Source organism: Loxodonta africana, chromosome 8, assembly GCF_030014295.1.
Source record: "Loxodonta africana isolate mLoxAfr1 chromosome 8, mLoxAfr1.hap2, whole genome shotgun sequence".
NCBI lineage: Eukaryota > Metazoa > Chordata > Mammalia > Proboscidea > Elephantidae > Loxodonta > Loxodonta africana.
In genome coordinates, this window is record NC_087349.1 from 120,595,872 (window position 1) to 120,619,971 (window position 24,100).

A 24,100-nucleotide genomic window follows, 5' to 3' on the forward strand; every position below is an offset into this window, starting at 1 on the left:
CCGGGTGGTGAGGAGGAGCAGGGCCCCAGGTCTGTCAGGCCAGCAAGGAGAACTTAAGGACAGGGCTTCCAGGCTGCTGGAGGGCAGCTCCTTCAGGTTCGGACTCAGGCCTGGACCCACTGCCTCCCCGGGTTGCCTGCCCTGCTTGCCTGTGACCTGCTGCGTGGCCTTTATCCTCCGTGCTCTTGGCCTCCACATCTGCAGCCTACCCAGCAGGGTCCTGGTGAAGGTTAAATGGAGCAAACATGTGCTCAGCACTTACAAGTGCCTGGCGTGTCCCAAGTGTTCAATATGTGTTGTCTGGCGTTGCTGCTGTTGTTCTAGGGTTTGGCAGAGGGGGGTGGGGTCCAAAGCGAGTCACTCCTTGGAAATACTTGCTCTATGGTGCAGGGGGCACCTCCAACTTCCAGGGGAGGAAGTCACAGGGGTTGCTTTCTCTGTGCTGAAAGTCACTTAGCTATTCATTCATTCATTCAGCAAATTCCAACCAGCCCTGCTCTGCACTGGACATTGCTCTAGGCTATGGAGAAAACAGACAAAAATCCACGCGTCTCTATAAACAATAACCGTGAGGAACACGTAAATAGCCAGGGCTCCTCGCTGCTGGTTTCTCCCTGTCTGTATCAGCTCTGGGACCCTGAACTTAAGGTCAGGCCTCTGTAAGCTATAGCACACGGCCCAGCTTGCCTCAGGACCACATAGTATGGTGGCTGGGGGTGGGGGTGGTTGAGGGCCTGCTGTCACAATCCTCCTTAGGCCAGTCCCTGAGCACCCCCCGCCCCCAACCCCACCACGTGCCACGCAGCAGGGAGAGGCTAGGTGCTCCAGGGGGCAGTCCTGGGCTGGGTGGGCGGACAACAGAGAATTTTGCCTCAGCTGCCTTGCTACACGAAGCCTGCACAGGCTGCTTTCCCAGGCTTCAGCTGGGTGAAGCTACTACCCCCAGAACTAAGAGGGACCTGAGTCTCTGTTGGTGGAAGTGGTAAATGGAGGAAAATGGGAGACCAGACAGACTGCTGATGGCAGGCAGCGGAGGGCAGCACCACCCCACACCATTGCCCACCGCAAGGCCTGGGCCCCGAGCTGCACTTTGCAGCCCACAGGGTTTGAGGTAGGCACCTGGACCCAGAAGGCCCACAGGTCCTCCCAACTTGCTATCCTGTGTAGCTCACTCAGCACCACAGGGGGCTCTCCCCTCTTGAGGGTTGGCTGGTGACTGCGTCCCACGGAGGAGGTGGGCCTGGCCACAGGGAGCTCGTCCTGGCTCTGTCAGCCCCTCAGGGCCCTTTCCTGTCTCCACAGTGCGTCTCCATGACAGCATCTCTGAGGAAGGCTTCCACTACCTCGTCTTTGACCTGTAAGTACCGAAGCTGACCACCCTTACCCACCCCAGCCCCAGTGGACATGGGCCTGACTTAGGGGTCTGGTGCTCTCAAGCTCATGTCTGCTGCTGGCCTGCCAGGCCCAGCTGCCCTCACTGCCACCTGCCTGGAGGAGCGAGCAGGGCATGCTGCAGGTGGGGCAGGGGTCTTGGGCTGGGGCAGCACTTGAAAGAGGAGTGAGGGCTCGTTGAGCTCTGTGGTTAGTTTGTCAGGCAGGGCCTGGGTACCCTGGACCCCCAGAAAGAGTGAGGCCTGTTTCACCTTCCTTCTGTTGGGCCTCGTCTGACTGGACTTGGAGCCTCAGAGCTGCATGCTGGCATGGCGTGCGCGTGTAAGCGTTTGGGTGGAGGCGAGAAGGCGTCTAGTGGTGGGGGCGCTCAGCTGCCTCTCACCTGCCTGATTTAGCAGCGGTGACCTCATCACCTCCCTCCTTGTACTCCTTGTACTGCTTAGCAGTGCTATATTTAGCTGCTGGTGAGTCAGTGCAGTCCTAGGACCCTGGGTGGGCAGGGCCCAGAGGCCATGGCCTGCCCTTGTTGCCTGCCTTAGCCTGTCATTGCCTGCCCCTCAGCCGCCCTTGCCCACCCTCAGGCTGTGTCCTGGGTGGGGAGATGCCTCAGCCATGGCGGGGTGGAGGCCAACATTGGATCTTCTGGTCAAGACAGTGTGTCCACAGGCCCCAGGCACCACCTGGCATTGTTGCCAGTGCCTGGGCCTGGCCAGGCTACGACCTCTCCTGTGGGGCCAGAGCTGTGCCCCATGCCCTGAGGAGGGGCAGGCCCTCTGCCCCACGTGTGCCCTCATTCCTACTTCCTCCAGTGGGTATCTTCTGCAGGCAATGGAGAAGCCATTGAATGTAGGGGAGCAGGCAGCGTCCCTGCCCTGGTGGCAGACAGACGGCTGTGAACGTTTTAGGAGCAGACAAGGAGAGAAGATGGGTGCACGTGTGTGCCTGTGTGTATACGTGTGTGTATGCGTGTGCATGTGTTTGTGAGTGAGCATGTGTGCGTGTGTGTACACGTGTATGCACCTCAGTGTGTGCATGCATGTGCTTGAGTGTGTGCACCTGCGTGTTTGCCCGTTTGTGTGCTTTGTGTGTGTGCACATGTGTGTGTAGATGTTTCTTGTCTCTGAGCACTGGCAAGCACGGGACAGCCAGGGGTGTGGGTGAGAGGCTCTGAATGTGGGCAGGGATGAGGAAGCCAGCTGGGGAGGTTGGAGGGGCCCCTGCACACCCTTCCCCAAACCTCCGTGGCCTTCAGATTATGATTGTCCCAGATGGCGTCCACACCCAGGGAAGCTGGGAAGGCAGCACCCTCCCGCCCCACGCAGACCACCCTAGAGTGTCCCACAGCCCTCCAGCCACCAGGGGAGGGAGGGTGGGAGCATGTCATACCAGGCAGTGGCTCTGAGTGGGCCCTTGGCCTGCAGGGCGCAGGGCTGTGGCATGGGAGGCCTGTCTGCCCCTGTGTCTCCAGGGCTATGGGAGGCTGAGACAGGAGGAGAGGAGGCCCTAAAGACACAGAGGTGGGCCTGGCTGCTGCCCAGCTCCCTTCCCTCCCTTCACAGGCTCATATGGCACTCTCCAAAGCCTCCACTGTGCTGTCTGCTGAGGGGTTTGGTGGGGCCTACGCTGGCTCCAAAAATTGGGAAAACACTTTCTGGTCCGGGTTGACATCACCTTCAGGAGACCCGTGTCAGTGTAGGGACTCTGGATTTTGGATTCTGGGGGCGGATGGGTACCCCCATTCCCCATGCCTGGGAATGTTACAGAGGCTTGGGGGCCTGACCTGGGAACAGGGAGTCTTACACACACCGCAAGTCAGCCACAGTGTCCCACAGAGGCCCACAGTGCCTGAGTGATGGATGCCTTGGGCAAGAGTGGAAACCCCCAAGTACCAATAGCAGCAATAAGGTGGAGACCCAGGAGCACAGTTCCCTGCCCCCTTAAGCTCTGGTCTGAGGGAGGCTGTGGCCCTGGAGTTCACCAGAACAAACGGGAGCCCAGAGCACCTGTCCCCTGGGCCCAGGAGCACTCCTGGTGGGGTCTCTCTGTGCTGCTGCTGTTCTTGCCTGAGGCCTGGCCTGCTTTTCTCGTCACTGCCCTGTAACAGGGTTTAAGGCCCGAGAGATCAGATCTGTGGGGCTGTGTGTGGGGAGGGTAAACGGTGGACTGTAGAGCCCTGGTGGTGCAGTGGTTAAGAGCTACGGCTGCTAGCCAAAATGTCGGCAGTTCACATTCAACAGCCACTCCTTGGAAACCCTATGTGGCAGTTCTACTCTGTCTTATAGGGTTGCTGTGGGTTGGAATCAACTTGCGGGCAAGAGGTTTTTTTTTTTTTAGACGGTAGAGCTAGAGAATGCCAGGCTCCTCTCCTGGGCTAGACCGAGAATTTGATCTTCCTGCTAAATGCGTGCACACACATGCAATCTGTGCACATGCATGCAAGCACGTACACACCTGTGGGCACACATGAGCACATGTGCATATATACACACGCACAGGCTGTCCAAGCTTAGGGGCCAGGCTAGATGGCCCTGGAAGACCTCACCTAAGAATTATTTTGTTTCTTTGTACACAGTGTGGTAGCTGACGGGACACACAGGTGTGATGAGCAACTAGAAGTGACGGGAGAGAGAGGAAGAGGAGGTGGCAGGCAGGCCTGAGCTCAGCAGCGCAGTCTGCTTTTTGAGGGACACAGAGCAGCAAAGCCCTCTGGCCTGCTGCTGGAGGCCCAGGCCCAGGCTTGGGGCAGAGCCTTTGCCCCCATCCAGGACAGGGAACGGGGAACGAGAGGGAGTCTCCTGGTCTTTTAATTACGGCTATGTGCAGAGGCTCTAGGTGCCTCCCTAGCACACTGAGTTCACGACAGCTGTGCACATGCGGTGTTGCAGCTCCTACTTTAGAGGTGAAGACCTGCCCGGTCCCGCAGCTGAAGGAAGGCAGCACCTGACCCGACCCCAGGCTTCTGACCCCAGAGCCAGTTCAGGGTAGTGCCTCGGAGGGGCAGTGCATGCAGGCTGCTGTTTCCCTTGGTCACTCGCCTTCTCTGACCCTCAGTTTCCTCCAGGGTGAAGGGGATCATAATAGTCCCTCACTCCAAGGACTGTTGCGAAGACTCAGCAGGACACTCAGATAAGGCATTTAGCCCATGCCTGGGGCCTGCTAGCAGTCAGTACTGAGAGAGAGTCTGCCCATGCCAGGACCCCTGTTCAACAGTCCCCACTCCCCTGTTGCCCCTGCCACTGGCCAGCCGGCACTGAGTGCTGAGACACAAACATGAGGAAGACCTGAGCCCCACCTTCAAGGAACTAATACGTGGAGGCTGGCATGGTGGCAGACATGTGGCTGGGCAGCCATGGGGTAGGCAGGGAGATGGGGAGAAGGTGTGGATGTAGAGGGAAGTGCTCACCTGTGTACTCGCAGGGACACAGGAGGGAACATTGGAACAGGGGATTCTGGGCCACCTCAGGGTGGAGTTTCCTGGTGGTGTCTCCTGGCTGACTTGGAGCTTGCTGAGTTGGGTGAATGGCTTGGGTGGACCCAGGGGATGGCTTTGTCTATTCCCTGTAAATCAGGACAACTGTGTGCAAGCCCCCTGTACCCCTGGTTTTGTCACCTTTCTGTCCCATGTCTTCTCCAATTTCCCAGCCTGGGGGACCTTGGGCAGCCTGGACCCTTTCAGGTTCCCAAAGGTCCTCCAGGCAGCAGTTCCTGCCCCTGGGGCTCCATCCAGACTGTAAGGCCACTCACAGGGTGGTGCACAGGATGGCAAGAGGAAGTGCCAACATGGGTCCCAGCTGCTGGACACTGTCATTGCTCTCCTCTTGGATGAACCCTTCAGCACCCCAGCCACTGGAGAGGCCAGGCCCAGTCACTACATTTTCTGTAGTGAGGGCCATATCTCTGGCCCCAGGGGGTTTGTAGAGGGGCACAGAACCTGGCGTTAGAGTCACAAGGCTGGGGTATAATAGTGCAGAGCCAAACTCCTGGGCAAGTTATGTAGAGCTTTGAAACTCTGTTCTCATCTGTAAACTGAATGTGTCATGCCGTGGTTGTGAGGATTAAAACGTTAAATATGATCAGACATGAGTACGCACTTGGTAAACTGTCATGGCACAGGTGATGATGGCGACAGGTGGAGGTGGTGGTGGTATTGATGGTGCAGGTGGTGATGGTGACGCTGGTGATGGTGGTGGTGCTAGTGGCAGGTAATAGTGATTCTGTGCAGGAAGTGGTGGTGTTGTGGGTGATGGTGGTGATGGAAGTAGTGATGGTGACATTGGTGGTGGTGGTGATGGTGACATTGGTGGCGGTGGTGGTGATAGTGGCAGGTAATAGTGACTATGCGGGAGGTGGTGTTTGTGATGGAGGTGGTGATGGTGACAGTGGTGGAGGTGGTGATGGTGACATTGGTGGCGGTGGTGGTGATAGTGGCAGGTGATAGTGACTATGCGGGAGGTGGTGTTTGTGATGGAGGTGGTGATGGTGACAGTGGTGGAGGTGGTGATGGTGACATTGGTGGCGGTGGTGGTGATAGTGGCAGGTAATAGTGACTATGCGGGAGGTGGTGTTTGTGATGGAGGTGGTGATGGTGACAGTGGTGGAGGTGGTGATGGTGACATTGGTGGCGGTGGTGGTGATAGTGGCAGGTAATAGTGATTCTGTGCAGGAAGTGGTGGTGTTGTGGGTGATGGTGGTGATGGAAGTAGTGATGGTGACATTGGTGGTGGTGGTGATGGTGACATTGGTGGCGGTGGTGGTGATAGTGGCAGGTAATAGTGACTATGCGGGAGGTGGTGTTTGTGATGGAGGTGGTGATGGTGACAGTGGTAGAGGTGGTGATGGTGACATTGGTGGCGGTGGTGGTGATAGTGGCAGGTAATAGTGACTATGCAGGAGGTGGTGTTTGTGATGGAGGTGGTGATGGTGACAGTGGTGGAGGTGGTGATGGTGACATTGGTGGCGGTGGTGGTGATAGTGGCAGGTGATAGTGACTCTATGCAGGAGGTGGTGGTGGTGTGGGTGGTGATGATGATGGCGGAGGTAGTGATGGTATTGGTGGTGGTGATGGTAGTGGCATGTAATAGTGATTCTGTGCAGGAGGTGGTGGCGGTGTGGGTCATGGTGATAGTGACAGAGGTGACAGGCTCCCAAAATGTGACTCCAGTGTGCTGTCCCTGCAGGGTCACAGGTGGGGAGCTCTTTGAGGACATTGTGGCGAGGGAGTACTACAGTGAGGCTGATGCCAGGTGAGTGCAGAGCCCTCCCACCGCCGTGCCTTCTCCCTCTCTAAACCCCCTCTGCCTTTCTTTCGCCCCACCCTTTCCTACCGCTTCTAATGTTTCTATGCAACGTTTCCCTCCATGGCCTGGTAAAGGGTCAGCCATGAGGAAGCACTGGCTCTGCCAGCCTACACTGCCCACATGGCTGAGGGCCACCAGGCCCTGCTGAGAGCTCTCAGCCCCTGGCCTCCATGTGTTTTGATGGGCAGGGTCAGGGGAGGGTGGCCTCGGGGGAACGGATAGCCTGTGGCCTGAGTGCAAAGAGGCCCAGTCCTGCTTGGTTTCAGTGGGGTCAGCTACTTGTCCAGGGTCTCAACCCAAGCCCTGAGGGAACTGATCCCAAGATCCGGTGACCTCCTTGGGGGCTGGCCAGGGAAGGAAAAGAGCAGAGCTCGTTCGTAAGGTGTCTTCCCACCCTTTTCTCGGAAGTCTCAGTCCGTGGCTGATAACAGGCACTTCTTGGTTAACCTTTCTCATAGTGATGAGTGGTTTCCAAGGCAGGGCCAGGAATCCTCTTCCAGGGACCCTCCTTGATCTTACCAGTTTGAACATACAAGGAGAAGCATGGGGTCCTGTGTTGGTGCGTGGTGGGTGGGAAAGGCCCCCAACTGAAGGTGGCAAGCATTAGCTCCCAGTTCCTGGAGGGGTAGACCACACATGGCCTACTGCAGCCCAGGTTCCTGAGCCAGGCACCACTCAGATTCATGACGAGAGGTATCCCTCATCACAGGGCACCTCAGTTTGGGAACAGCTAGGGTGGTTGCTCCCTGACCGCCAGCTGACATGATGTGAAGGAAGGGCAGGCCTGGGGCCAGAGGTGGACTTGGCACAGACCTGCCAGCAAAAGAAAGACAAGAAGGCCAGGTGGGGTCCTCGCTAGTGGCAGAATTATGGATGACTTTACATTTTTTAATTTTCTTTTTATATTTTCAAAGAATTTCTTTAATGAGTGCGTATTACTTTTCTCATCAAGAAAAATGAATGTCGTCTAAAAAAATACCTCCATGGACATTGCTCCTGTGTGGCACAGGAGGCCTTGCTGTGGAGAGGTGCAGCCTTGTGTAAGGAGCCTGCTGGGCCTGGCTAACTGTCCACCAGAGCTGGCCCCGGGAACAAGGGAGTGTGCTACAGGCCTTCTGGGGAAGGGCCTGGTCAGGGGTCCCTGGAGGCCCTCCCTGACATCTCTAAGGGCAGGTGGAGCCCTGGGTAGACAGAGGGCTCTGAGGATCCTGGCGAGGCATGAAGTGGCTCCCTCAAGTCTCGCCCCCACCTTCTCAGACTGGGCCCCAGCTCCCATGGCCTGGGAGGAACTGGACTGAACACTGGCTGGAGTGAAAAGAACTGCTCTCAAATCTTGCCTGTGGACTCCTAGAGGATTTCCTCTGGTCCTCAGTTTCTATGTCTGGGACAGGGAACTAGTGCATTCCAGCTCACAGCTGAGCCGTGCCCTCGGCCCCCCCAGGAAGAGGAGGGGCCCTGCAGCCCCTGACTGTCTCCCATTCCTCTGGAGCCCCTGAGTCCCTCCCCCCATGTCTTCCAAACTGGGCACCCACCCCCTACAGGCTCACATCCAGTCCCAGTCATCCCGGACTTGTTGACATCTGGTCCTGGGGCTCTCATCCCATTGTCTGTCTCTTCTCCACACTCACTGTCCCTCTGCCCTTCCTCAGCTTCTCTGACTCCTCCCCTCCATGTCAACATCCCTGGCGCAGCTATGTCTCACCTCCCTGTCCCTCTCCCACCCTACCCACCGCCCAGTTCTGCCTTGCGCTCTTGTCTTCATCAGCTGATAGAAGGTATAACCTGCACTCACCCCTAAACCTCTGCACACAGGGACCTATGGGTTATGCTCCTCCAGTTCCAGGCTGCCGGGGCAGGAGTAGAGGGGTGCATGCTGACCTGCCTCACCCTGAACAACCTGTGCTGCCACCGAAGCAAGGCCTGGAGGTGGAGCAGGTGGCCGTTGCCAGGAGCACACAGGAGGGCCGGGCTCAGGGCTTGCAGGAGCTCCAGCGCACACCCTGGTCATGCCAGGCCACTGTTCTCCCTGACGGAGAGAGCACATCTGCCCATCTGCAGACATGGCCTCGGCTTCTCCCTGCTTTCTTTGTCCCCTATCTTTCTCGTTTCATGTCTCTGATGGACACGCAGCCCCCTTAGGAGTGAGTGCAGGGTGCCAGCCTCGAGGGGCCCCTACTTGGCCAGTAAGAGTTGGCCTTTGTGTAACCCAGGCCCCTGGCTGGCTTCCTCCTCTGCTGTCTCCCGTGCCCAGTGCAGACCAGGAGGCTCAGAGCTGCCTGGAAGCTGGTGGGCTCAGGACGAGGATAAACTGTTGGGATTTTCCATGGGTCTCTGAGATGCTCTGGCTGTTGGGGTCTCAGGAATCTTCCTTAGAGGAAGCTGTGGAATGCTGGGAGGGGAGGCAGGGATGAGGAGGGCCCAGGACTTCCAACATGCTCCTGCCGCATTCAGAGGGCCGACACCTACTCCTCAAGGGCCGGAGTCCCCTCTGCTGGGGCCCCCTTGGAACTGGCCCAGAGGAAGTGGTGCTCTGGGTTAGGCATGCCTTCACCATCCTACCAACAAACCCCTAGTTCTCTCTCTGAAACTCTGCTGCCTCTTTTGCGGGATCAGTGTCTGGTGGCCAAACTATGGGGAAGTGGGCAGGCCTTTGCCCTGTGGTGTGCTGGGCACAGGGGCGATGGCAGGGCAGTGCAGGGAAGCAGGCTGGCACACTGATGCAGCCATTGTGAGCACCCTGCTTCTGTGTTTGTAGGGCCAGGAGCTCTAACTTCCCCTTTCTCTTAGGGAGCCATATACATTGGGTCATGAGGACTACTGGCTTCCTTCTTTGTGCCCATGTCCTGCCCAGGCAGTTGCACCTGACAGGCCATCTGAAATGTGAGCCCAAGGGCGTCAGTTACTCCGTGGCTATCACCATACGTAAAGGGGTAGAATTGGAGACAGGAATGTGGCAAAGGAAGGGCTGGCTGACTCCAAAAGAGCAGATCTCCCTGAAGGCGGGTGGGGTGGAGCTGAGCATTACATACCCCATGGAATATAGTCAGATTGTGCTGAGATGGAAAAGACAGGGAGCCAGCAGCATGGTGTGGAGGGGCCGCCAGGGCAGCCCAGCCAGGCCAGACACACATCGCCCTGTGGCTCTTCCAGGCACCTGCTCAAGGCCTGGTGCACTGAACACCGAATACCTGACGAATTTCCAATGTTTACCGCTGGAGGGAGAGGAGATGAGGGAAGGAATTGCTTTTCTGAACTCTGTTCTAACCAGTAAGATTGGAGATGCCTCTTAGGAGGGGGCGGGATTTTTATTTTATGATTTGTAAGGAAACTTAGGGGTGTATGTGTCCTTTTTCAGACTGAGGAAAGCACATTTCAAAACATGTAGGACTCCCCGAAACTAACTCTGAAAAGGAATACAGCTGATGAGAGCTGGTTCAGGGAGTCTCAGAAATGAAGTTCTGCCGCAGAGTACTGGGAGACCCAGGGGCATGCTGACTCCCCCGAGCCCAGCCAGGAGGGCAGGGGGCATGCCTGACAGGATGCAGAGCCCTGCTCAGAGCAGGACAGGCCAGGAATCTGAGGGTGTCCAGATGCAGCTTGGGGATAATCCTGGCCACAAAGGTGACTTGTTCGCAGTTCAGAAAAGACAACAGGCCCAGTGAGGGTGTTGGCTGCTGTCTTGGGAGGCCAGTACGATGCTAGCAGATGAAGAGGGGAGAGCCAGCCCCACCCCAGCCAGGGTGGGGTATTCAGACAGGAGGGCGAGAGTAGCTGAGGAGCAAGGTACCCCGCTGCAAGGTCGCCAGCTGCAGAGGTGACCCCATGCCAGAGCCCTCTGAGGTGGTGTGAAGCCCCGAGGAGGGTGAGAGGCCAGAATCACTAAGCTGCTCATGTAGCCCTAGCACAGCATTCTACCGCAGAGTTGTGTTTGCCGAACAAGATGGTGCCCGAGCACAGAGATGCCATGGCAACCACCGCTCATGGTGCTGCACGATACGGGAGCGCTCCCAGAGGACATGGTGTGGAGATGATCATGATTTCGTTTTGGATGGCCATGCCAGACCTCAGTTACAGGACTAGATTTCAGCGACATTTGCAAATTTTCCAGGATGCCTCGGGGGAGCCATGAGGCATGGACAGAGGATGCAATTGCTGCATCCAGGATGCCTCGGGGGAGCCATGAGGCATGGACAGAGGATGCAATTGCTGCATCCAGGATGCCTCGGGGGAGCCATGAGGCATGGACAGAGGATGCAATTGCTGCATCCAGGATGCCTCGGGGGAGCCATGAGGCATGGACAGAGGATGCAATTGCTGCATCCAGGATGCCTCGGGGGAGCCATGAGGCATGGACAGAGGGTGCAATTGCTGCATCCAGGATGCCTCGGGGGAGCCATGAGGCATGGACAGAGGATGCAATTGCTGCATCTTCGGTGCTGACCCAGGAGGCGCATCCATAGGACCGGGTGTGGGCAGATGAGCTCACTGATTCAACAAACATCTGTCAGACATCTGGCATCAGAGACACAATAGAGCATGGCTCTCCTGTCCTGGAGCCACAGCCCAGTGGAGAGGTGACCACACGAGAGGAAACCACAACTTGGCCCAGTGTAACTGGGGAGCATGCTTAATAAGGAGACATCCCTGCTCAAGGCCTTGAGGCAGGCTGAGCTGAGAATGGAGAAGACATCTGAGGATGGAGAAGACACAGGAGGTGACCCTGAGCTGCAGCCAAGATGTGTGGTGGTCTCCATCCGTTTATGGGCTGATCCAGATGCCGAAGTGGCTTCCCAGAGGAGGGCACTGGGGCTGCCTGTGGCCGTGGCTGTTCTGAGCTATGCCCAGGGTGGGTGCCACAGATGATGGGCTTCTGAGAATGTGCCGGAAGGCACTGGAAACACAGGGCTGCAGCTGGCCTTTGGAGGGGTTGGCAAACTGCAGAGCTGTGCGGGAATGGAGAGGGTTCTGAGCATGAAAAGTCACGTGACCGGATTCCAGAGCAAAGGGATTGTCTCTTGGGGCCTGCTGCCTGGGGGCTGCACTGTGGTGGGAAGAGGTGCCTCCATGGCTCAGGTGCTTCCTGTGTGTAGGCCAGGCCCTTATTGCTTGCTCAGGAGACTCTGGTGACAGCTCACCAGGCCGGTCCCAGGGGCTGGGCATGGGCTTCCCAGACTGCCTATCTGAGCTGAGAGTGTGGCTTCCTGTGGACAGAACCTACCTGCTGTGGGCCTAGAGTCCTCTGCAGCTGCAGGAAGACGTGTTTGGGCAGTGACAGGGTAGGTGCTGGCTGGGGTGCCAATGGGGACAAAGGGCCACTCCCTCCAGTGACCGTGGAGACAGGGACACAGCCCATGCTGGGGAGGGGGGCAGCAGGGAGGGAGCAAAATGGGTGCAGGAGACCAGGTGGTGCAGCAAGGGCAGGGCACCTTGGAGAGCTGCGGCCTTGCCTTTGGCTGACATCTGAAGGGGGTTTGAGCGCGGTCCCTTTTCATCCCCCTAAACCTCAGGATTCTGTCCTCCCATTGGGATTCTGACATCTGGGGTCTCTCAGGGAGGAAACAGACTTCATTTCTGTTACAGAGGACCAACTATTTCCGGATGTGGCCAAAAGAGGGTGGGAGCTGTTGGACGAAGAGGATTGGTCCTGCCCCCCAGGGAATCTGGCGACTCCCCTGGTTCACCTGGCTCTCAGTCACCTCACTGCATGTATCTCTGTGTCCCCAGACTCCAGTGTGTTCAGGGATGGGCCCACCGCCCATTAGCCAGTACCCAGAGGGGCTGTAGTCGTGTGACATCGTAGTCCCGTAGAGCAGAGTCCCCCGGGGCAGCTGGGCTGAGGGTACTGTGGGTCCTGAGAGGCCTATGACTGCTCTGAGGGAACTTACAGGTGGGGGGAGGGTACAGGGTGAGCACCTGGATGGGCAGCGGGCAGGCCCAGGCCAGGGCCTCCATGTGAGCAGGGCTGGGTGGGCCCTCGGTCTGAGGTACAAGGGATACAATGAGCAGGATGGCTGAAGGACAGGGTCAGGCAGGTGGCCTGAGGGCAGCCCTGGGCAGCTCTGACCTCTGCCAGTATTCATACTCCAGAAGGGCCCTAGGACTTCTGCTGACCAACCCTTCCTGGCCACATAAGGAAGGCCTGGAGGGGAAGGTCCATGCTCAGGGCCCCAGCAAAGCCAGGACTGCCGCTCACCAGGAGCACCAGGTGTGCCCACACTGTCTGCCCCCTCAGGCCTGCCCACCAGGAACCGCTGGGACCCCCGTGCTCTAGAGCTCTGCTGTCCACACAGTGGCATGGGTGACCACATGTCGGTGGCCACAGCATTGGCACTGGTGCCCAAGGGTGCAGCCCGCACACCTCAGCATCCAGCGTACCCCTTCTCTCCTGGCTCTGCGTCTGCCCCCCCCAGCCTTAATTTCCCGTCTTCTTTCTCACCATCACCCCCCTTTGCCTGCTCAGTCCCAGCCTCCCTCCTGAGGAAACCACGGGCCTGGGGAGGGGCTCCAGGAAAAGGGCGTGTTTTCTTTCTATGGCCCTTCCCTGGCCCTGCCCTGCCTCCTCCACAGACTCAGGTGGGGCCGGCAGAGGAGAGGGCTCGCTTGGCTTTTGTGACTCCTGCTTAGGCCTTTTGCCGACCTTTAGGGGTGAGGAAAGCATCTCAGGGCTCCTTCCTGGCCAGCTGTCCCCTCTTCCTTGATTCCAAACCTACTGCTCCACATGGCCCCCAGCCAGCCTGGGGACCCCACCCCAAGGCCCACACTGCTCCTGTATGCCTCCACAGCCCACCCATGGTGCTTCCCAGAGCAGACACATGCTGCTTTCCCAGCTCCCCCTTTCCACCCTCCTCCCTACTCCCTACCCTCCTCCCTACTCCCCACCCTCCTGGATGGAGGGGCTCTCCTGGGTAGCCCTCTGTCCTCCCCAGGCAAGGCTTCTGGCCAGGCCATCAGGTGTTGGAAGAGGGAGGCCTGGATTTGTCTTCACAGGGCCCTCCTCCTGGGGTCTTAGAAGCCCCTCTCAGGGAAAAGGGCTCTGGCCCACCACTGTGCATCTCCTCCCACCAAGCCCCCTTCCTGGGGCTGCACCCCCTCTCTGAGCCCTCTAGCCTCCGCTCCCCCCACCCCCGCTGCCATCCGCACAGGGAACTAACCGGCCCTGGTGTTTGCAGTCACTGCATCCAGCAGATCCTGGAGGCGGTTCTCCATTGCCACCAAATGGGGGTCGTCCACAGAGACCTCAAGGTGAGTGTCCTCCTCATGGCACTTGTCTGTCTGTCGTCTGCATGTCAGTCTAAAAGAAGCCTGGCCAGAGCAGAGCAGGCAGGTTCTTGCTGCTGCAGTGCGCCCCAGTGGTGCACCACACACACACATACGTGTGTATGCCACCTGGGCCTCAGGGACCTGCTGGGCACCCACAGGCAGTCCCTTGAAAATCCACGTGGGGTCTCCATACACTCCCAGGCCCCTGAAGACAGCCCTGGACGGGTGGGTGGGGCAGGCACCTGGCTAGCAGATGCCAGTTGAGGATAGTGAGGGACAACCCATTCCAGTCCTTTCTCTGAGTCCCTACTGCCTGGGCTGCAGCTCCCTATTAGGCCTAGCAGCCACAGGCCCTGTTTAGAGGAAGGTCCCCACCACCTGGTGCCAGGGAGGTGGGGAGCAGGGTGGGGAGGCTGCTCAGAGGAACAGCTCTGCAGACACAGCTCTTCTCTCCTCCCTCTTCCCTTCTTCCTTCCCCTCCCTTCTTCTTCCTTCCCTCCTCCCTCCCTCCTCCTCCTTCTCCCTTCTCTCCTTCCTCCCCCTCCCTTCTTCCTTTCCTCCTCCCTCCTTCTTCCTCCTCCTCCCTTCTTCCCTCCTTCCTCCCCCTCCCTTCTTCTTCCTTCTCTCCTCCCTCCCTTCTATCTCCTCCTCTCCCTTCTTCAGCCTTAGCCTTCTCCAAGGCTTAGTTTGGGGCCATTTCTTCCCCAGGGGTGGCACTGTGAATTCTGGGTCTGTCCCCCCGCTTAGAAGCCAGGCTGGTGGCATGTGATGGGGCCTCCCCAAAATACCATGCTAAATGAGTCTTCGCCCTTTCTTGGGGCAGTGATGGGGCATGAGCTGATTCCTGCAGCGTCTCTGCGGGGATGGTCAGTGAGAGTCCCACGTGCAGTATAGTCACAGGACACCCCCCATGTCCCTTTTGGGACTGCCAGCCCTTTACACACCCATACCCTGGCACCGCCTCCAGTCTGCATGTCCTGTCTGGTTGCCCACCTGTGCAGGTCCGTGTCCTCTGTCCTATGTTGGTGCCTCACTCAGGCCTCTGACCATGCAGGAGAGGACCTGCTGTCTGGGAGGGACCACCTGTGCTCTCCTTGAGGGGGCGTGCCTGGGCCTGCTTCTTGGACTCCGTGGCTCCCCTGCGAAGGGGATGTATGGTAGCCTGTCCCCTGCTTGTCCCTGGACCCCATTACTTATCTAGGTGTCTTTGAAGCCAAGACATGAAGTCAGGGCTCTCTTCCGCACCTGAGGTGTGACCTGGGAGCAGAAGAGGTGGGGGGAGGGAGCGGGGAGGCTGCAGTGGTCCTTGCAGGTAGAGAGTGGGGCAGTCCCCTGCACTGAAGAAGACCCACTGTCTCAATGAGACAGGTAGGCTGAGGTGCTGTGAGTCTGATCTGAGCCTAGTGAGGGCACTGTAGGGAGCAGGGAGGAGCCAACAAAACTCAGGCATATCATCTCAGGGGCCACAGTGGGGGTAGATTCCTGTGGCATGGGTCAGATGGCATGAGATCTCTGTTCTTCAGGGTCAGGCATACTGGGCCCAGCTGCAGCTGGCTCAGGCTGTCCCCTGCCTGGGCATCATAGGAGGCTGAGGAGGCCTGCCTCCCTCCCACTCAGACCGTCCTCCAACAGCCCTTCCCAAAGACTAGGGGAAGAAATTCTGCTCTGCTCCCTTGGGGGAGGGCACACATTTGTGATACCATCTGGTCACTTTCCAGGTGACTGGTACCTGATTTTCAGAACGAAGCTTCTCTCCTAGCCTGGCTAGGGCCCCCCTGGTGGTTCAAACTTTGTGTGGGGTGCTTGGGGAGGTTGGATCCCCTGCCCATTCCCACTGGCAAGTCAAGATGCTCAGGATCCTCAGGGCCCTGCTAGCTTGGCCTTTGAGGGCCCCTCTCAAGCTAGACCCTGGAGGATGAGGATGAGCGTGACCTGACTATGTGACCTTGGGAAATGGGAGGCTGAGGCAGGACACAGAGGAGAGGGTGGGATGGCTTGTCCTCCAGTTGCTGTAGGTGGATCCTTGCACCCTCAGAATAGGCTCTGGGATCTGCCACTGGGGACCTGGGGTGTGGAGAACCCCACTCCCAAAGCTCAGAGTGGGAGCGCAGACCCTTCCATGTGGAGTTGCATATTTCATTGGTTCTAAGTCGGAATCGACTTGATGGCAATGGGTTTGGCTTTGGTCTTAAGGGCCCACTTGTTCACATTTTAAAATTTCTGAAGTTGAGATGCATCTTACAACCAGTGTTTAAAAAGCAATTTAATTGGCAGGGTTTTGTCTGTCTTAGTGGGTCCTTGTGGAAAGCAACCATAGAGGAAAGCAGTGGTATGGTTTTTGACAGGAGGTGTCAGCACTGAGTCATGAGAGAGAGGCCTTGCTGGTAGAGGCACCTGAGGGCTCCAGAGAGCCTGGTGGGCAGGGATAAAGATGTGCACACACAGGGAGCTCCCCTCAAGGTGGCAGGGCTGGGCATCTGGTGACTGCCAGGGTGGTTCCAGGCCTGCCGAAACAGGCCTGGCCTGGTGGGAATGCTTGGAGTGGGGAGGGGCATGGTCCTGAGGGGACACAGCCACCTGGCCCCCCTTCCCAGCCCCTGGGCCAAGTGCCCTTTAGTCACAGGGCAGCAGCCTCCTTGGCTGTTTCTGTGGGGTGGGGGAACATGCTACCTCCCCACTTAGCAAGGGTACTGCTACCCCAGAGAGGGTGTGAGTGTGGAGGGTCAGCTGGGGGGACCTGGCCCAGGGAGGGTGTGAGTGTGGAGGGTCAGCTGGGGGGACCTGGCCCAGGGAGGGTGTGAGTGTGGAGGGTCACCTGGGGGCATCTGGCCCAGGGAGGGTGTGAGTGTGGAGGGTCACCTGGGGGGCAGCCCAGGGAGGGTATGAGTGTGGTGGTCACCTGGGGGCATCTGGCCCAGGGAGCGTGTGAGTGTGATGGTCATCTAGGGGGTGGCCGAGGGAGGGTGTGAGCGTGGAGGGTCACCTGGGGACAGCTGGCCCTTGCGACATGCCAGCCTGCCCAGGTAGAGTCAGAGCGGACTCTCTTCCTGTTGAGTGTGGTGGGGCAGCAGCTGGGTGGGCTTAGAGGGTGGAGGGGGAGTGCCCAGGGGTGGACTTCCTGTGTGGCCCCACTTGCTGGGAGCCCTCTGCTTGATCCTCCCTCCTGCAGCCCTTTGAGGGATCCCTGCTCTAGCAAGAAGGGCTGAGCCCACAGCAGGCATCTCCCGTATGTCAGAGCTGCCTCAGATTCCTGCTGGGAGCTAAGGTGGGGACTGGGGGAGCGCCTCTCTACTGAAGGGGGCTCAGGACAGTGCGAGTCCCCCTGGCCTGCCCCCCCCCGTTACTGCCTGTGTGAGGGGACCGAGCATGGAGTGGCTGTCCTGTTGCTGTTGTCTTGGGGTAGGGGTGATGCGGGAGCCTCCCGGGACTGAGGACAGCGTGGGGCAGGGCAGGGGGTGGTGGCAGCACCTTCATCTCCTCATACTGCTCTGGTCTCTGTGTCTCCCCCTCCCCATAACTCACCCCACTGGTGAATGTCTCCTGGCCCTGATGGCACCTGCAGCCTGAGAACCTACTTCTAGCCAGCAAATGCAAAGGTGCTGCAGTGAAGCTGGCTGACTTTGGTCTGGCCATCGAGGTGCAGGGGGACCAGCAGGCATGGTTTGGTAAGTGCGGGGCCAGCCAACAAGGGAAGGGGTGCAACCCCAGCATCTCCTCACTGGCCCTCTCTCCCCGCTAGGGTTTGCTGGCACACCAGGGTACCTGTCCCCAGAGGTCCTTCGGAAGGAGGCTTATGGCAAGCCTGTGGACATCTGGGCGTGCGGTGAGGCCCGGGCATGTACCGGGGGGCTGGGGGGACTGGGGCAGCCACTTGGGTGGGGCAGCTGGTGCTGTTCCGGGCCAGGCAGTGTGTGTCAATCCTCTCCAGAGCTGACAGACAGCCAGAGTCCCTGCCCACTGCCCATGTGGGGGCAGAGAGGTCTGCCCCAGAAACAGCAGCAGGGTGGGCAGCTAGGGGGAGGGCGGGTCTTGCAGACCCCTGGCAGGGGAAGTGCAACGCTGGAGGAGCTGACCCTGGCCTCACCTCTGAAGTGGGGTGGTCACTGAGACACTGGGTAGGAGACCATGAGGCTCTCTGTGCCAGCCTGACAGCCTGTTTGAAGCTGCTTCAATGTGACACTATCTAGCACTTACCTCACAGTGCCAGTGGAAGGCAGAGGGCAGTGTAGGGTCCCAGGAGACTCATGGGTTCACACTGTGGGCCAGGCCAGCCAAGGCTTTCGTGTGTCCCTCTGATAGCGCCAGGGGTGTGTCCTGTCTGCAGCATCCCCATCACATGCTAAGGATGAGCCAGGAATGGGCACTGGACCCTTGCCTGGGGGACCCCAGGGAGGTCCTGCCTACTCCCTGGCTGTAGATGTGCTCTTGGGCCCTGCTGGGCACATGTGGCTAGAAGGTGGCCATTTGGGGGCACCTGCCACATGCTCACAGCCACCCTCCCCAGGAGTGATCCTCTACATCCTGCTCGTGGGCTACCCGCCCTTCTGGGACGAGGACCAGCACAAGCTGTACCAGCAGATCAAGGCTGGAGCCTACGACGTGAGTGCTGCCACCCCACCCTCACAAGCCATAGGGAGGCCGTGAAGACCCAGCCACCCCGTGTGTACACGTGAGCATGCACGTGTGTACATGTGTGTGCACATGTACGTGTGTGCACGTGTATATACACATTTGTATATGCGTGTGTGTGCGAGAGTATGTGAGTGTGCGTGTTTGTGTGTGTGCGTGTGTGCACACTTGTGAGTGGGCCGGCTGGGAAGGAGGCAGGAATTGAGGGAATGAAGCCACCTGCGGTCAGAGCCTGGGGCCCTGTTTTCCTACATTTCTTGCCAGGATGAGACCCCCTGAAGTGCCCTGGCTCTTGTACTGGTGAGGGCCTTCAGACTGCTCCTGTGCCTTCTTTCCTTCTCTAGTTCCCCTCCCCCGAGTGGGACACTGTCACTCCTGAAGCCAAAAACCTCATCAACCAGATGCTCACTATCAACCCGGCAAAGCGCATCACGGCCCATGAGGCTCTGAAGCACCCATGGGTCTGTGTAAGTGGCCTTAGCTCGTGCTTGCAGACAGGGCTCCTGGGGGTGACCTCAGAGATTCCAGCCTGCCAGAAGGAGGCTCACCCTGGGGGCTTGCAGAGAGGACCCCTCCCCTGCAACCTTATGCCTTGTACCCTGATGGCCCCCAGTACCCTGGGTCCTGCTTGTGGCCTTTGTGATGTGCAGCTGGTTTTTCTTTGGAGCCCGTGAACCTGTCTCTGGAAGGGCAGGTGCTTGAGGAGCATGTGGACCAAGGGGAGGCCCTTCCTGTGACCCCTGTCCTGTTTTCTGGGGAACAGCAGCTACTGGGACAGGAGGCGAGGATTGAGGGGGGGGCTTGTGCTGGTATGATGGGGGCTTGGAGGCAGGCAGGGACGGGGTGGGGAGCAGAAATGAGGACAGGCAAAGGGGGGGTTGGATATGGGGATGGGGACAGGAATGGGTGGGGCAACAGGACAGGCCTTGCCCTGAGGGGGTGGTCTGTGGCTCTCAGCATGTGGTGGCCCCAGGAGTGTCCCAAGGCCTGCTGCCCTGAGTCCCCCGGCTGCTCTTCCGGGTCCCCTGGGGACAGAGCTGGCCACTCGGGGCTCCTGCAGCTGTGGATCATTCCCTTTCTCACAGCAACGCTCCACGGTGGCCTCTATGATGCACAGACAGGAGACTGTGGAATGTCTGAAGAAGTTCAATGCCAGGAGGAAGCTCAAGGTGAGCGTGCCCACTCTTCTGGTGAGGGCAGTGTGTGTGCCCTCCTCCAGGTCCGGCCCTGGGGCACCTCCTGCTTGTGGCCGGAAGCCCTGTGCAGGCAGCTCCATGGGAGGCCGCAGCACCTGTTGGCTCTTCCCACCACAGCAGACCTGGAGACAGGCTGCTCGCTTTCAACCAAATGGGGCCAACGAACTCAGTCCCAGAGCTCCAGGGCTGTCCCCATGTTCTTGAGACTTACGGGCCAGTGTGGGAAGTGACACCATGGTGTCCAGGGCCACAGAGCTGCCTGCCGAGGCCCACAAACAGCCCTTTGTCCCCTGCTGTCTTCCTCCTCCCTGTCTGTGCCCCATCCAGGGTTCCTTAGTACCCAGGGCTGTGGCTGGGAGAGGGGAAGGAGCTGCTGAGGGGAGAATGGGTGGCATAGTCAGTCATTTACTCTCTAGTAAGAGACAGTTTAGAAGCTTCTGACCCAAGCAGGTTTTGGTAGGGAAAATAGGGAGTAGGCCCAGGGGCGTGGTGGGCAGGAAGGGGAGGGTACTAATAGGGAGCCCAGATGCTCAGAGACACACCTGACCTCCTACCTCCACCTGCTGTGCTGGTCCAGCTAGAGGGGCTGTCTGGGGTGGTGCCCATAGATGGGCAGCATGCTGGGGTGGTCTGATGGCCTCCTGCCTGCCCTCTGCTGGCCTCTCCAAAGGGCTTCTCCCCATAGCACCCTGCTCCTTCAAAGTCTGCTGCTGAATGGCAGAGCGGCCCCCAACCAGGCCACCCCTCAGTGAGAAGCATGGGTGTTTGCAACCTTCCTGGAGCTACAGAACCACCTGCCGGGTGGGGTGGTGGGTGATCCTGGCAACCTCCGCAAGGCTCTGTGGGTCTTGACATGCTCTGGAAGCTGTGGTGGGATGGCCAGGTTCAGAAGGCCCAGGGGACATCACTGTGCTCTAGTTCTGACAATGAGGCTGGTCTGGGGCCCAGCTGGTCCATGTCCAGAACATTCGCTTCTTTGGAAGGCCAGATCTGGAGTCCTGCCAGGCATCCCGAGGCTCTGAGCTTCCAGATGGGGTGGGCCAGGATCTGGGCTCACCTGTGTATTTCTTCCTCAGGGAGCCATCCTTACCACCATGCTGGCCACTCGGAACTTCTCAGGTGAGCACTCTGTTTCCAGATGAAGGGGCCGCTGCCCTGTGCCGCAGGTCCTCACTGAGCAGTTGAGCCAAAGCAAGAAGGCTCTCCCTGTGACCACCAGCCAGCTCCCTTTCCCTTCCCCACGCCATGCCCCAGCTCCACGCCCATTGCGGGCTGCCCAGGAGGCCTGGGCCCCCTGGCTGGTGCCCTTGGTGATGATGCCCAGGGTCCAGCCCCCTCCCCCCGCCTCCGTCATTGTACTTGATCTCTGTGTCCCATCTCCAGACACCTCCTGTGCCCTCTGCGTGTCTGCAGGCCCTGGTCCGGCAGCTCTGTTCTGTTTCAAGCCCTCTGGGCACGCGTTTTGTGTCTGGGAGGTGGGCAGTGAGTTGGAGGGTAAGCAAGAGGAAGATCTGGACAGCTGGCAGGTGCTGGCTTGGTCACCAGTGGGAGGGGGTGGTGGAGTGGAGTCCTGCTGGGCTCAGGGTCTCGTCCCTGTTGTTGCGTCTCTGTGGGTCCGTGGAGGGCTCCGTTCTCTGGCTGTCTGTGTGTCCCACTCCCTCAGCCCCCCAACCTCCCCCAGCTCCCCACCCCTGTCCTGTTACTTTTGCTGTGATTGTACTGCTGGGGATGGGCTGTGCACCATCACACCAACACTAACGGACATGTCCTGTCTATGCGTGGGGGGCCTGGGGCCACGCCCTCTCCCATGTCTCCCCCTCCCGCCCCCTCCCCACAGGCCCTGCTCACCCAGAAACCCCCCCTGGGGTTTTCTGCTGAGAAAGGAGGCAAATGCTTTTCAAACGCTAATCAGTCCTGATCTTGTTTTCACTCTTCTTGTGAAAGGGATTCTGGGACCAACAGTCTCATCTCTTACCTAAACTTTAACTCTGATTTTCTTCTGCTTCCTTTGTCTCTCTTCTCTTCGTATCTTGCCTGCCCTGTCCGTGTCCCTTCCACCCTCTGTCACCGCTCCCCTCTGCTGTCTCTAACCCGGCGCTCACAGTGGGCAGACAGACCACCGCTCCTGCCACAATGTCCACCGCCGCCTCCGGTGCCACCATGGGGCTGGTGGAGCAAGGTAGATGTGTCTTGACAAGCGTCCCCGCCCCCGCCAGACCTCAGCATGCAGCCCCTCACCACATGCAGACTGCCCACTCAGGTCGTCTCTGTGAGGGGCTAGAGGACCCCCTGAGGCCCTTCTAGCCCCATGTACACTTGGCTGGAATGGCCTGAGAGGACACTCCCTGAGTCCTGGTCCTCAGGAGAGCCTCTTCTCAGAGCCCTTTGCTCTCTGAAGCCCTCTGTGCATTCAATGCCCATTACGATCTCATTCACAATGGCCTTGGCCCCGCAAGAAGGATGTGGGCCACTGCCGGAGGCTTATCAGAACCTGAGTAGGGAGCCCTCTGCCCCAGGGAAGGACAGGAAAGTGAGCCCTCCCCTGTGAGATCACATTTGAGGCCCTTAGTCAGTGGTCATCCCCACCCACTGCCCATACCCACCTTGCCTTCAAGAGAGCAGACATGGCACCTACAGCCCTGCCCCACCCCGGGGGACCTGAGCACACCCTGGGTCCCGGTCCTTGGCCTTTTGCCTGCTCTGCAGGGCTTTGTGCGGGTGAGTGGGTGGGCAGGCAGGAGCGTGATCTGGGGTTGCTGTGTTCTCCACTTGCGTGTCTGACCCGTGGTCCCCAGGACAGGCTGTGCCCTGCCTGGGGCCCAGGCACTCAGACTCCGTCCTCATTGGGGTTCTTCCTATGAGAACCTCCTCGCCTCACCCCGAAACCCACCCCTTTGGCCTTCTGCCGACCTGCCCCTTTCGGGGCCATGTGGGAACCAGCCCCTGTGTGAACAAGACCCTGCTATCTCTGGGTTCACACATCTGTGTCCCCCCGTGTGCAGCCACAGGGACCTTCCAGCTGGCACCCTGGCTCCCACTGCAGCTCAACCTGAGGGCCAATACGGGCTGGGCCTGTGACTAGGCCACTGGAGTGCCCGTGGTACTCCAGTGGGGGCAGGAAGCATCCCCCCTGGCTCCCACCCCACTGCCTTCCAGAGCCTCAGAGCTCCCCAGGTGGCACTTCCCAAGGGCAGCCTCATCTTCCGTTAAGAGTCGCCCACATTCGCCCCGTAGACGAGCCCAGAGGCAGGACCCAGGGAGGGGCATCCTGAGTCAGGTCCATTTCACAAGGTGGGGGTGAGGTAGGCAGCTGCTTTTGGAGCCTGAGGCCGTGCCACCTGGAAAGCCAGCCTTGCCTGCAAGGGGCATGGGCGGCTGTGCATGAGGTCATGCATGCACCGGGCACCACACCGCAGCAAGGCTGCTGTGTCCAAAGGGCACGCATGGGGAGGGTGCCCGCATGGCTGAACAGGGGCCAGGTGTGGGCCCACAGGGATACGGGCACAAAGCGATGGAGGAGGGCCCCTCAGTGGCCTCGCCAACCCTGAAGGGCTGCAGACACAGAGAGCGAGAGGACTCAGTCCCCAAAAGGTGGCCCTTTTTGTAGAGCATGTTGCAGTTGATGGAAGCACATCGCCAGGTCCCCACGTGACCTTCCTAGCTGTCCCTCCTGCTGGGAAAAGGCACTGCCAGCAAAGGGAGGCAGGACTGTAGGGGAGGGGCCTGCCTCACCAGAAGACAGGTGGGGTGGGGCAGAGGCACTCTCCCAGCAGCCGGAGAGCCCCCACCCTAGATGTCTGGAATTCCTACTTTGTCCACCTGGGGCTCCTGCTGTATAAAACAAAGGGCTTTGGCTTGAGAAAACCCGAGGGGCACTCCTTGTGCCTTTGACTGCTGGTATAGGTGAGCAGCTGACAGTGTTCTGGACACCGTGAATCTGGGCTTAGTCCAGGATACACATGTGGATCTCCAGGAAATGAGTGGCCCCAAGAAATGCCATTGCAGGATCTCTGGGCTCAGTCAGGAGCTGGGGGAGGAGGGCTGTGTCCTTGCCCTGGTTGGGGGAGTGACAGTGTCGCAGACTACCCAGAGGATTTGTTAAATAGAGGGGGTCGCAATAAAGACTGTCAGGGACTCGATTGAAATTGCACAGATGTCTTCACTGCGGGCTCTCAGCACCCGTGGCATCCCTCCTGAACCCTGAGGGGAGGGCTGACTCAGTGTGCAGTATCTTCCACTCTGACTGTGAAACCCTTTTGTCTTCATCCCACTGGTAACTGGTAACATCTTGAGCAACACAGTTTGGAAATGCAGGGTATGCTAGAG

At 58.9% G+C, this 24,100-nt stretch overlaps 1 protein-coding gene across 1 annotated transcript in view; it reads left to right on the forward strand.

Annotated features, from left to right (window-relative positions):
* The window catches only part of CAMK2B (calcium/calmodulin dependent protein kinase II beta), a 143,409-nt gene that overhangs the window by 97,518 nt on the left and 21,791 nt on the right, over positions 1 to 24,100 (forward strand). Inside the window, exons 4-13 of the mRNA XM_064290270.1 lie at positions 1,303 to 1,357; positions 6,570 to 6,635; positions 13,859 to 13,931; positions 17,512 to 17,614; positions 17,689 to 17,772; positions 18,454 to 18,548; positions 18,923 to 19,045; positions 19,664 to 19,747; positions 20,851 to 20,893; positions 21,879 to 21,953. Of these exons, the coding sequence (XP_064146340.1) occupies positions 1,303 to 1,357; positions 6,570 to 6,635; positions 13,859 to 13,931; positions 17,512 to 17,614; positions 17,689 to 17,772; positions 18,454 to 18,548; positions 18,923 to 19,045; positions 19,664 to 19,747; positions 20,851 to 20,893; positions 21,879 to 21,953 (801 nt within the window). The remainder of the gene's footprint in view (positions 1 to 1,302; positions 1,358 to 6,569; positions 6,636 to 13,858; positions 13,932 to 17,511; positions 17,615 to 17,688; positions 17,773 to 18,453; positions 18,549 to 18,922; positions 19,046 to 19,663; positions 19,748 to 20,850; positions 20,894 to 21,878; positions 21,954 to 24,100) is intronic.